The sequence below is a fragment of the Callorhinchus milii genome, unplaced genomic scaffold, assembly GCF_018977255.1.
Source record: "Callorhinchus milii isolate IMCB2004 unplaced genomic scaffold, IMCB_Cmil_1.0 Scaffold1, whole genome shotgun sequence".
NCBI classification, from domain to species: Eukaryota; Metazoa; Chordata; class Chondrichthyes; order Chimaeriformes; family Callorhinchidae; genus Callorhinchus; species Callorhinchus milii.
The window spans coordinates 129,953,011-129,966,499 of record NW_024704742.1 but is presented as its reverse complement, the minus strand read 5'-3'; the positions used below and the strand labels follow the sequence as shown (position 1 = coordinate 129,966,499).

Sequence of the window (13,489 nt, the reverse complement as noted above, 5' to 3'; positions counted from 1 at the left end):
GCACTCTCTGGCAAGCTTTCCTGCTGCTTGGACAGCTAGGTCCACACTAGCTGGTTAGAACTTTTGTTTGCGGGAAAAATAGGAGCTGATTGGGAGGATTTCTTGCCCCAGTGACTGGTCTGCCTTGCCAGCTGCTGTCGATGACCCAGCCTGGCTGTGCTGTTATCAGCAGTGACTTTGAATCCTGGCTCAGGAACTGGACTACCGAGATCACCACAGAGGGCTGGCTCGATTCTGACATTCCATTGCCAAACAGGTCACCTTGGTGCCAGTTCCGCTCCGAGGAGACCCCGTTTACCATCCCTCCCCCTCAAGGAGGATAGTCACTAGTGGGTCATTTGACATCGAACAAGCCTGGGTTTGAGCCCTCACTAGATGGATATCAGGAACTCCCTGCGAGCTTTTTGGTGGGTAACAGATGAGTGAAATGTCTGCCAGTGTGTATTTTGGACCTTGCTCATGCCATTGGCTTCCAGTCGAGGCTCCCTAAGACTTTGTTAAACTAAAAAAAAAGACAAGTCTTAGCAGTAGATCTCTAGGCTTGTGCGTCGATGAAGAACATACCTAGCTGTGAGAATGCGTTTTGTGGCCCTAGGCTCTTCCCAGGGAACACGTGTGGGAGCACTAAACTCTGTGAGCATATACACCCCATCTTCGCCCGGCTTCAGTGGCTCCTCATCCCCTAGAGGATCAAGTTTCAAATCCTTTCCTCACTTTTAAAGCCTTCCACAGTCTTGCACTGCCCTACAACAACAACAACAACAACAAGATTCCATTTATAGAGCGCCTTTCATGTCAGGAGGACGTCCCAAGGCGCTGCACAGTTGGGTCATGACCCGAACCTCTGTGACCTCCTAAAACTCCTACTCCTAGACCTCCTACCAACCTGTCCGTTCCCTCTGCTCACCAGGTACTGGCCTGCTCCACGTCCCCTGACCACCATTGGTGGTCGGGCATTTAGTCTTTCTGCTCCCACTCCCTGGAACTCCATCCCAGAGCCCCTCCATCTTGTCACCTCCCTTGTTTCCTTCAAGGCCCATTTCAAGATCTTTCTCTTCTACCGCGCTATATTAATGTAATTTGTTGCTGTTGTTGTTGCTGTTGTGTCACAACAACAACATGAAAATTACATTTATATAGTGTCATTCATGTCAGGAGGACGTCTTAAGACGCTGGACAGTCAATGTTTCGGACCCGAGCTGGAGGTCAGGATTGGGGAGGGTGATCGGAAGCACTGTCGAAGAGGAGGGTCTTAAGATGCGTCTTGAAGGAGGCAAGGGAAGGGGTGAAGCGGAAATGGAGTTCCAGAGAGTGAGAGCAGAATGGCAGAAGGCCTGCCCGCCAATAGTGGGGCAGGCGAGTGGGGGACGTGAAGCAGGTCATCCTCCAGTATCACTGCCAAATGCCCAAAACCTACATGTAAACTAGGAACTTCCAGAGGCAGTTTGCCTTCCTGATCTCACCAACCCCGTACCTACTCTTCCCCGCACTTATATCAGCCTAGGGCAGTGGTAGCGCTCTCATCTCTGAATTAGAAGATTGTGGGTTCAAGCCCCACATCTGGATGTGGAATCATATAATCTAAGGTGACATTGCAATGCAGAGAGTATAAGGGTATATTATAATAATAATATAATAATGTTGCATTGTTGGAGTTGCGTACTTCAGATGAGACGTTAAACCGAAGTCCCATCGGTCTGTCTGGAGGATGTTAAAGAATCCATGGCACTATTTGAGATCTGCGGAAGGGAGTTTTTCCTAGTTTTCTGCCAATAATGTCTTAAAATAAAATTGGTCACTCACTCCGTGGCTGTTTGTGGGACATTGCTGTGCATAATTGGCTGCCACATCTCATCCACAAAATACAGTCAATCCACTTTACAGTATATCCTGGGAAGCATTTTAAGGTGTCTCAAATGCAAGGATTACTATTATTATTACCCCTTACACCAACACACTGACTGTCCATCATTAGTCATTGATTAATAATCCAGAGCATAAACCCTTAACCCAAGATTGCTGGATCCAATTGTCAATCGCCCAACTGAGATCAACCAACTCAGACCAGGAAACCTTCATGGTCTGTATGGTTCAGTTCCAGACAGAGCACTGGCTGTACCACTTGGCCCAAAGGTGGAGCCATAACTTTCGCCCATAACTTTACAGTATGTTATGTGAAGCGCTTTGAGATGTCTCGAAATATGATAAGACACTATATCAAATTCAGGAATTATTATAACTTGCCCTATGATGGTAGGTTATTACCAAGTGTGTATTTGCATTTGTTGTTTATCTTGTTGCTTATACGTAAGAAAATAGGCACCAGTGAGATGTGTGTGTTCAGGGATTATTGTCGCTTGATATTAGCCCAGGTTTTGCTTGTGTGGTTACTCTGTGCTGCTGCCAAAATGTGCAGTAAGACTTCATCCTTTCTGAAGGCTAAGGCGTGTTCAGATTATGTGATCTGAGCATGCACAGGAATGTGATGTCTATTCTCAAGCACTTTATCTTACAAGCAACACATTTTATAGACAGGGACTTGTGATTCAATCTCTCTCCCACACATCTATAAATCTCTCCAGCACAGTAAGGACTTCCAGAAGGAAATGCTACATTTTGTTAATTTTTTTTTCACTCAGGAGTATTCCCAGTATCTTTTGGCGACACCAAATCACCAGCAATTTGATACAAAACAACTTACACCGCCTTCCACATCAGGAGGATGTCCCAAAGTACAGGGAGTCCACAAAGTCCTGATACACCCATTATTTTTACACAATGCACTGACCAACAACTGAAACATGTGGAAGAATGATGAGAATTATATTTAGAAGTTCTTCATTCTAATCAGTACAAGTGTTGATCTGTATTTAGATGTCCAAAGGATCTGTGTGAGCCCCATCATTTTCGTAGCAGATAATGATCCATCATTATGTTCAGTGCGACATCTTCCCTAACATGGATGGAGTGAGGAGATGAAATGCATCTCTGGCAGCTTGTTTCAGATCGTCCGTAATTTCATATCGCTGTAATGTAACACGGGGGGCGGGTGGGGGGATAAGAGGACGTTGTGGACACCCTGTATATGACAAGTCTGTCTGGGAACCGGAGTTGAGGGTGTGATTGAGGGGAGTGATAAGGGGAAAGATGAGTAGAATCTTGGTCAAAGGACAGAGGTACGTTTTGAGGTGCACCTTGAAAGAAGGGAGGGAGGAACCATGCTGTTAGTGATTTGGCAGATCGCTTTCCGGGGATAATAATTGCTTCAACAATAATAATAATAATTTGATCACTCAATCCAGGACTGCTTGCAGGACCTTGCTGTGCGCAATTGGCAACCGTGTTTCATCTACAAAATATACAGTCAATTCACTTTGCAGTATATTCTGTGAAGCAATTTGAGCTGTGATAAAGCACTATATCAAATACAAGGATTATTATTATGACTCATGGTCTAGTAAAAGAAAATGATTTTGAATGACTAATCCACTTTGGAGATTAATAATTGAAGAAGGAAATTTATTACAGGTCCTGAAGCAATGACCTTCAACACAATGCAATTCAATGAGTCATAGGCTGTAAATGTAAATAATTTCCTCTTAAAATGCGCTTTCATTTACTGACGGACTTTTCTACACAAATTGCCACAGTGTGATATAAAAAACTAATTGCAATCTACATCACTGTGCCTCATTTTAGTGTTCTTTAAGCTCAGTTGAAACCTGATAAGACAGCCTCACCTGCACAAAACTAAACATTAACCCAAAGTGAATTATAGCCTTCCCTAGACTCACCTGTGCAGGGCAAAGTGGATCTGAAGTAAGGCGTATCCTTCATTTTGCTGTATTTCTTAGCAAACAGTTCAATAATGATAACAATTAGACCAAATACCTGCCTACAAATAGAGTCACTTTACTTTAAATATCCCGTATATCCTGTGTAGCACTTTGTGACGTCCTCCCTGTGTGAAAGGTATGCAAGGATTATTATTATTATATAGTACTTACACAGGCATAAACAATGAGCTCTTTGTAAAGCGACCAGGGAAAGATTATCAGTCTGCTAGCTCAGGAATATTAAAGTCAATTGCAGTCCAATCCTACCCTCCTTCCCGTCCCAACTGCGTATGAGTCAGTGCCATCAGGAAAAGGGACAGAAAAATTGAAGATTAAGATATCTGCCTGTTCAGGTGGACGTTAAAGATCCTACGATATGAGAGAAAATGAGAAGAAAATTTCTCCTGGGGTTCAAGTCAGCAAACTTCACCTGTGTGGCACATAGCTGCTATGTTTGCTTACAAATGCACAGTCACCGCATTTGACGGCAATTACCATGAAGTATGTTTCAGCAGGGGTCGATGGACGGCAATGAAGAACAGGAACCCTGACAAAATGTGTTCCTATTGGTCAGATCGCTGTGATCTTTGATGTTGTTACTGTTTCTAGTTCACAGTCGCAGCCGGTTCCCTTAATGCGTGTCTCTCCTGTTGGATAAACAGCACAGAACTTCAACATTCCAGTTCCCAGGCGCGCAAGTACCTGCAAGCTTGGCCACCTGACCTTGGGCTGACAACGCCCTGACATAATTCAAAGCAGCATTAGGAATAAATGATCTTTGGATAAGCTCATCGACTGGGGTTTGAAATAGACTGGAAATTGCACTGTTAAAGCATCTCAGTAAATAAAAATCATCTCCTGCAAATTGTGAGGCATCATTTACACTGTCAGTTTTTCAGCCCATTGGCTTTTTCAACCCAATGTTCAGGATTTACTGATCTCAGGCAGGGCAGGATTACAATTGGCTTCATTATGTCCTGACTTCAGACATAGGCGGTGGGTGGCTAGAGCTGGAGAGGGCACCGCCACCTCCCACATCCAACTTTTATCCTGTTTTGGCTAATGGGATGTTGGGACATGAAGTAAAGTCAACGGGAGTTGGATCCAAAGCAAGGACACACACACACAAACAGATAGAGACACACATACACTCCACAATCAGGATGAATGAGGAGAATTCAGTCTCACCCCCCCCCCCCCCCCCCCCCCCCGCTAGTTACTATTGAGCACCTTCTCTCTGCTAATAGATCACAAAGGACAACATCAACAAGTTGCAATTATATAATGCCCTTCACGCAGGAGCGCCTTTTGGAGCTCTGAGTATGGATAGGAACTGAATAGTCTCTCAGTTCAAGGTGCCTACTGACGCACCCAATAAGTATTTGCCTTCAAATGACTCAATTGAAAAACAATCCACTGTGGTTTGTGAAGCTATAAACCAACATGGATGTGTGAAGCGATGAAGCAATGTAATGAAGCCTGTGGTTTGTGGATTTTCTTCCTTTTTTGGGGCTGTCTAGGTGTCTCATTGAGAATGCATACAATGCTCCCCGATAACCTGGGGATAAAGGAAAGCACCACCTGCTCGTAACACAGACCAGATGGTGAATCCTCATCAAAGGACCTTGCCCCCAGGGCAGTGTTAGCAGTTATTGCAATTCACCTCAGCTTCTCTCAAATACACTCCTCCCCCCGCCCCAACCAGGGGAAAAAAAACAGTCAGGGTTTCTGATCCTGATGATAATAAAATAATAACAACATTTGTATAGCACCTTTCACGTCAGAAACACATCCCAAGATCCTGGACAGTTAAGAGTATGGCCAAAGGCATGGTCAAAGAGGAAGGTCTTGAGACGAGCCTTGAAGGAGGTGATGGAGTGGGCAAGTCAGAGGGATTTGGGGATGGAGTTCCAGAGGGTGGGGACAGAAAAGCTGAAGGCCCATCTTCCAATAGGTGGGGGACATGGAACGGGCCAGTGCCCATCGAATGGTGGGAGCGGACAGTTTGGTAAGGTATTAAGAGGAAATTGGCAAAAAATAATTAAATACTGTGTTTTTGAAGTTGCAAAATCCAATGTATGGAAATGAATCCTGGGGCAAAATGTTTCTACTTCCGATCACAGCACATACTTTTTTTGGTGGGAGAAGGACCCTCTGCATTAAAAGAGGAAATGCTTCCACGACATCCTTGAAAGCCTTTTGTGCTAGGAGAAGATCCAGATGTTGTGTGGGTCACTACTTTCACACCATAAGATGTAATTGAAATAAGCATGCAGTTCAGTAACATTCAGTGTAATAATAGTGATCTTTGTATTTGATAAAGCACCTCATCACATCATCAAGACAGCTCAAAGTGCTTTTCAGGATTTACTGATTTACTATGTTGCACAAGTGTAACAAACAATTTTCAATTAATAATAATCCTTCCATTTGATGTAGCACCTTTCACATCAGGTAGATGTCTCAAAGGGTTTTACAGGATTTACTGTGAAGTGTAGCAACTGAGTATTTTATTGCCAGTCGTTGTTTGTGAAACAAAGTCATCTTTCATTTAATTGTTTCTAATTTCCCATAAACAAGTAACAAAAATGATGCTTTTATGTCTCAGTGTTGGAGCCTGTCACTAACTTGCAAAGAGTTTGATAAGGTCATGTGCTGAAAGCATGTGCATCTCCCCTCCCTCCCCCCACCCACCACCATCCCCGATTGATTGATTCCAGGATAATAGTAAGAGAGGCTAAATATAAGGCAACTTTGATCCGGATATTTTCCCTGTTGTTCTGATGTTGTTTAGTGAGCTGAGATTGGGCAAGGGAAAAAAAAGATGCTTTTCTCTCTTTTGATGCATACATGAGAGAAAAGGGAAATGAAGGATCTGGGGGGAGCAAGGGAGGAGGGATTAGAAGAGGTGGAGAATTATATACAGGCAGAGTATAAATATCAGCATGGAGATGTCTCAAAGCTCTTTACAGAATATATTGTAAAATAGATTGACTGTGTATTTTGTGGGCGAAATACATCAGCCATTTACGCACAGCATAGTCAGTGTCCAACAAACAATCGTAGATTGAGTGACCACATTTTGTTTGAGAGATTATTACCACCGAAAAGTGATCTGCCAATTTACTAACAACCGGGCTCCTACTTACTGCTAGGTAAACAGAGATTCAGATTTGATTAAAATTTATTAAAAAATTATTTTAATAAATTCAGACTTTATTCATTCCGGGATTGTGGGCTTAATCGCTCTACACTCTTGGGGACTGGAGGGAGCATTAGGCAGAGTTGAACGCCAACAGGCCATGTATACGTAAGATCCACCTATATAGAGGATGAAAGAGCTGGCGGAAGATGTTGAGCAGATTGAAGGCCTTAAATGACTGTCTGTCAGGGAGGAAATGGATTCTGCACTGCATTGCTAATGGTAAGATAGCAGGTGTGGATGGTTTTAATGCACTTACAAAGAGCGGCTCTGAGTGAGGGATTGGAGGATGGTGAGAATCTCACGTATCAATGACAGGAACCATCAACCTGCCCTGGAGTCTTCTAAGACTAGTCAATTGAATCTTGTGTGAGGAACACACACACTGTCAGTGTTCCAGAGTGCAATCGTAGTATCTATTCATAAGGGTGACCCCAGTGAGACTGAGAACTACTGAGGAATTGCATTGATTTCAGTGGCCTTAGAAAACTGTAGAGGCATAATTAATGGGAATATTTAAAGGAGAGATAGATGGATACTTGTGTAGTGGAGGTATTAAGGGATGAAAGGATGGTGAATTAGGATTAAAATATTTTGATTAAAAGATTGAATTCAAGATCCTCATCCTAATGTTTAAATCAAAGATCTTGCCCCACCCTATGTCTGTGACATTTTCAAACCATACAAACCCTGCCTGCGTTCTCCAATCAGCAACAAATTAAACAACAAATTACATTTGTATTGTGCCTTTCACATGAGAAAGATGTCCCAAGGCACTGGACAGTCAGGGATTTGGACCCGATCAGAGGGGGGGAGGATAGGAGGGATAAGAGGGTGCCCGAAGTCGCGGTCAAAGAGGAGGATTTTGAGACGCGCCTTGAAGGAGGCAAGGGAGGGAGGGAGGCAAAGGGAATATGGGATGGAGTTCCAAAGGATGGGGGCAGACAGGCTGAAGGCCCAACCTCCGATGGTGGGGCAGGCCATAGCCTGCTGAGTGGAGGTAGCGAACAAGTTGAAATAGGCTGGGCACCTTTCTTTGTCAAGGCTTCTCATGTGAGGTGCTGGATTAAGCAGTTGGTGTAGGGTAAGCCTGGTGCCCAGAATTGAACTTGGAGCTCAAAAACACTTTCATGTATAGGTTCTCCCACCACGCTGAAGGCAGATGTCCATCAGATAGTTTAGGAAACTCTGAGGCTTGGGGTGACATTTGGTCTAAGGTGTTATAATGATAATTCTTGTGTTTGGTATAGTGCTTTTATACCTCCTAACCCCCTACCACTCTGTTCGCTCCTCCGCTCAGCGGGCACCGGTCTGCTTCACGTCCCCCGCCTTGCTCGCCCCACTATGGACAGGTGGGCATTCCGCCATTCTGCACCCACCCTCTGGAACTCCAACCCGCAGTCCCTCTGTCTCGCCCCCTCCCTCGCCACCTTCAATACCCATCTCAAGACCCTCCTCTTTGACCGTGCTTTTGATCTCCTGCTTCCCCCCGCCCTCACCCTCCCCCAACCCAACCTCAGCTGAGGTCCGTAACTCTGACTATCCAGCGCCTTGGGATGTCCTCCCAACATGAAAGGTGCTATACAAATGTAATTTTATTGTTGTTGTTGCTTTTCACATCAGGAGGATCTCTCAAAGTACTTCAGAGAATTTACCATGAAAGGGAGTGACTGTGTATTTCTTGGCAAATGTGGCAGCCTAATTGCACACAGCAAAGTCCCACCAACAGCTATGAAACAAATGACCAATATTATCTTGGTGATTGTTGGTCAGGACAACAGGAGAGAGCAACTCCGTTCTCTTTGTGAATAGAGCCATGGAATCTTTTACATCCATCTGAACAGGCAGTCAGGACCTCAGTTTAACATCTCATCTGAAAGACGACACCTCTGACAATGCAACACACCATCAGCATTACATTGGAGCGTCATCTTAGATTATGAAGTTTGAGTCTCCTGAGGTGGGGCTTGAACCCACAAACTGCAGACTCAGAGATGAGAGTGCTACCATTGAGCCAGGCTGTTACCTGTGGTTTGGGTTCATGAACACAGCTTCATATATCCACGGCTCAGAATCCACTTCAATTGGTTTGCAGAGAGGTAGGCAGATGTTGCTCAAGCTCCGCAACAACAACAACAAAATTACATTTATTAAACACCTTTAATGTCAAGAGGATGTCCCAAGGCACTGGACAGACAGAGTTTCAGACCTGAGCTGGGGGTTGGGGTTGGGGAGGGTGGAGGGCAGGGGGGCAAGCAGCGAGATCGAAAGCATAGCTGAAGAGGAGGGTCTTGAGATGAGTCTTGAAGGTAGCAAGGGAGGGGACGAGGTGGAGGGACTGCAGGATGGCGTTCCAGAGGGTGGGGGCAGAGTGGCAGAAGGCCCACCCGCCAATAGTGGGATGGGCGAGGCGAGAGACATGAAGCAGGCCGGAGCCCGCTGAGTGGAGGAAGTGAGCAGGATGGTAGCGGGTTTGGAAGTCACAGAGGTAGGGGGGAGCAAGACCATGGAGGTGAGGACCAAGATCAGCAACTGTATCCTCTGTGTAATGGGAAGCAGTGGAGTCTGGTGAGGATGGATGGAACCAACACTCAATGGGAAGGGATGCGTATCTGAGCTGTGGGCAGGATGGTGGCAATGCTCTCGCACATTTCATGCTGAGCTGTGCTGCTCGTCAATAAACTCTTGATGAGTTCCTGGTACCATTCAGTTTCAGACGTGGGAAATTGATTTCCAATTGTGGGTGGTAATGGGAGATCTCAATCTAGTTTCAATATTCTTAAGCAAAAGCAATGCACTTCCTCTTGCGTCATGACCAAAAAATCCCAACAAGAATTTCATCCAAAAACACAGCAGTGAATAACCATTTACAGTAATGCAATGGGAATTCTTTTATTTGGGAAATTGCAGACTTCAAAAATAACACAGTGGAATTTTTTGTGTGATGGTGGTGGGGGTGGGGGTGGGGGGGGGGGGAGAGTGTGGGCTTCTAATATTTGTTTTGGATGAGACGTTAAACCGAGGTTTCGTCTGCCTGTTCAGGTAGACGTTAACCATCCTGCCGCTGTTTAATGTCCACACGACGGGAGCTTCATCCCTCTCGATGTCCTGGCCGACAATCCCCCAAATAAAATCGTGTCACTCAATCCGTGACCGTTTGTGGGGTGTTTACTGCGTCCAATTGTCTCTGCCGCGTTTCGCCCACGAAATGTGGTCACTCCGCTTTACAGTGCCAAGTGGCTCCGAGCCGTCTCGACACGGCGATAAGGCCCTGTGTGAATTGCAAAGATGATTTATTATTATTATCATTATTTCCTGTTGTTGACTCACCTTCCACAACAACAGGCAAACGCCAGTCTCTAATCAGCGCCGCACGCTGCGGAGAATCGACGTGAGGGAATTATGCGCAATCCGTGCGTGCTGCTGGGCAGAGCCTTGAAGGAGAACGTTCGCTCCTCCCTACGTATCTTGTTCTCTCTCCGGTCTTTGCAGCATTGCATCCACCCACCACCACCACCTCCTCCTCCCCCCCCACCCCCCACCCCCCAACACACACACACACACACCTCCTGAAATGAGATCATTTATTTAAAGAGGGGAGGAGCAGGGATCGTGGGGAGGAAAGGGTGTTTCTGGCATCATTTCCTCCCATTCATCTGGAAATATTTGGAAAATGTGTGTGTGTGGGGGGGGGAGATGGGGGAGGGAGGGGGGGAGATGGGGGGTGGGGAGGAGATGGGGGGGATGGTTGGAAAGAACTCAGGCTGCGTCTTAGGGCTGTCAGATCACACCCCCCCCCCAAAAAAAAAGCCTTCCTGGATTCATAGATCTATTCCCATCCAATCCATCTCCATCCATCCTGAGATCTCCGCCTATTCTGAGATCGCGTAGCAATTTCCGGCGATTTAAGCCATTCAGGAGTGAGAGGCAGAACCAGAGAGAGAGAGAGAGAGAAGAAGAAGAGGAGAGAGAGAGAGAGAGAGTGGTTGCAGAGCTATTACCTGAGAGGTTAAGAGAGGTGCGCAGTGTCTCAGAGAGAGAGAGAGACACACACAGGGGATCATTTTATTGCTGCTTTATTGCAACCGATTGCATCCAGTTAACCAGTCACTACACTGCACACACCCCCCCACCCACCCACAACCCCACCCCACCCCTCCCACACACCCACACACACCGCACCCCACAGCCGCATCCACTCAACCTCCTGCCGGGCGTCTGGAGGCGGTTTCGGATCTCCGGGGCTCTTTGTGTGTGTGTGTGTGTGTGTGTGTGTTGTTTTTTTTTTAAAAAAATATTGTAGATAAATTATATATAAACATACGCCAAAAAAAAAACCCCTCCAAAAGAAATGGAACAAAGAAACGTGTCGGGCTCCTCGATCGAGGGGGTGAAGAGGAAGATCCAGGCTCTGCAGCAGCAGGCGGACGATGCCGAGGAGAAAGCCGAGCATCTGCAGAGGGAGTTGGATGAGGAGCGACAGGCGAGAGAGAGAGTGAGGGACATGTTTTATCTGCATTTAATATAACAACCAACACCCCCCCCCACCCTCTCACCCCCACCCACCCCCCTCACCCCCAGTCCTACTCCCCCTCAACCCCAGTCCTACCCCGCCACCCCCTCACCCCCACCCCCTCTCACCAACACCCCCCCCACCCCCCCCCCACCCCCACCTCCCCCTCACCCCCACCCCCCCCTCACCCCCAGTCCTACCCCGCCACCCTACACCCCCTCACTCCTACCCCCTCACCCCCACCACCCCCCCTCACCCCCAGTCCTACCCCGCCACCCCTACACCCCCCTCACCCCCACCCCCTCACTCCTACCCCCTCACCCCCCACCACCCCCCCCTCACCCCCAGTCCTACCCCGCCACCCGTACACCCCCCTCACCCCATCCCCTCACCCCAGTCCTACCCCCTCACCCCCAGTCCCCTCTCACCCCCCTACCCCCCTCACCCCCAGTCCTACCCCGCCACCCCTACCCCCCCTCACTCCTACCCCCTCACCCCCCACTCCTACCCCCTCACTCCTACCCCCTCACCCCCACTCCTACCCCCTCACTCCTACCCCTCACCCCCACTCCTACCCCCTCACCCCCCACTACTACCCCCCTCACCCCCACTACTACCCCCTCACCCCCCACCACCCCCTCACGCCCCTCACCCCTACCCCCCACCCCCCACATCCCACCTTTCTCTCTCTCAAAACTCGATTTTTTTTTAATTTTAAAAAAGTTTTTTTGGGGGGGGGGGTGTGGGGGGCGTTTTACCTTTTTATTTTGGCGTTTTACCCCCTTTTATTGCATTTTACCCCTTTTATTGCATTTTACCCCTTTTTTTGCAATTTACAACTGTTGTCAGTTTGAATTTGACCATTTCTTCCTCTCCCCCCCCCTCCCTCCCCATGTGTTGTTGGGTTGTGACTCAGGTACGGTGTGGATGGGGGAGAGAAGTTGCATGTCGAGCTGCCTTCCTTGTGTTACATCCGCCTCTCCTTCTCCCTGAGAGAGAAAGAGAGAGGAAAAATTCTGTCACATTTCCTTCACAAGAGGAAGAAAAGAGAGAGAGAGAGAGAGAGGGAGGGAGAGGGGGGGGGGACAGGAGATTGATGGAGTTTCTTTGGGGGGGGGACTATTGTTCCAATTCAAAATGGTGGAGGATGGGTGTTGGCCCAGGGTTCTTGCTGAGTGAATGGAAGTTCCTATGCCAATCCTCCCAAACCTCAGTCAGTTTCATCCACAGTTAACATGATCTCTCTCACCCTCCCCCCTTCTCTCTCTCTCTCTTGGGTCCCTTTTGAATAGGTGGGGAATCCAAATTATTTAGTGTTTTTTTTTCCCCCCCCCCACCAAAAAAATATAAGATTGGAAGGAGAAGCAATCTGGAACGTGACTGGGTTTTTTGTGCTGAGAAGGAATTTTCTTTTGTAATTAATAACCAAACCTTCTTGGCTTAACTTGTTTTTTTTATATATATATATGCATATATAAAAAAACATCCCACTCTGGGGGCCCTTAAAAGGGGAACTGTTGAAAGATTAGTGACCTGAGGCTGCCCCTCCACACCTCCCCCTCTCCTTTTTTGTACAAAAAGAAAATGGACAAAGTTTGTTTAGAGATCTTATGAATTATTTTGGTTCTCTCAGTGGTTTGCTTTGTGCTGCACAGGAGGCAGAATCCTGCCTGATAGTCCTGGGGTGTCTGATCTCTTCCTGAGCCCCCACCTTGGCTGCTCACAGATGGCTGATGAGGATTACCTTGTGTGGCCAGTGACCCAGAGACTGTTTTGAAGGTTGGGCTTGGTCTAGAGAAATCTGCTTTGCTTACCAGAAAATTCAATTTTTTTTCATCCAGTGCTACTTTCTGTTAGGAAGGTAGCTTTCTTTTTCGCTCTTATCTATCTGTCGGTCTGTACTCAGCTTAATTCCTGTCTGGAATACTTTCCAATTGA

General features: G+C 46.9%; 1 protein-coding gene across 8 annotated transcripts in view; it reads left to right on the top strand.

The window, feature by feature from the left end:
• LOC103180997 (tropomyosin 2) overlaps positions 1-13,489 on the top strand; it is a 69,140-nt gene that overhangs the window by 10,753 nt on the left and 44,898 nt on the right. For 2 of the 8 annotated variants that reach the window (XM_042335641.1, XM_042335638.1), the window contains exon 1: positions 11,331-11,533. The exons of 4 other annotated variants lie outside the window; for them this stretch is intronic. In XM_042335641.1, coding sequence (XP_042191575.1) covers positions 11,390-11,533 — 144 coding nt within the window. In that variant the 5' untranslated portion in view covers positions 11,331-11,389. Of the gene's footprint in view, positions 1-11,330; positions 11,534-13,489 lie in introns of those variants that run through there. 2 more of the 8 variants (XM_042335635.1, XM_042335628.1) reach the window with 1 other exon arrangement.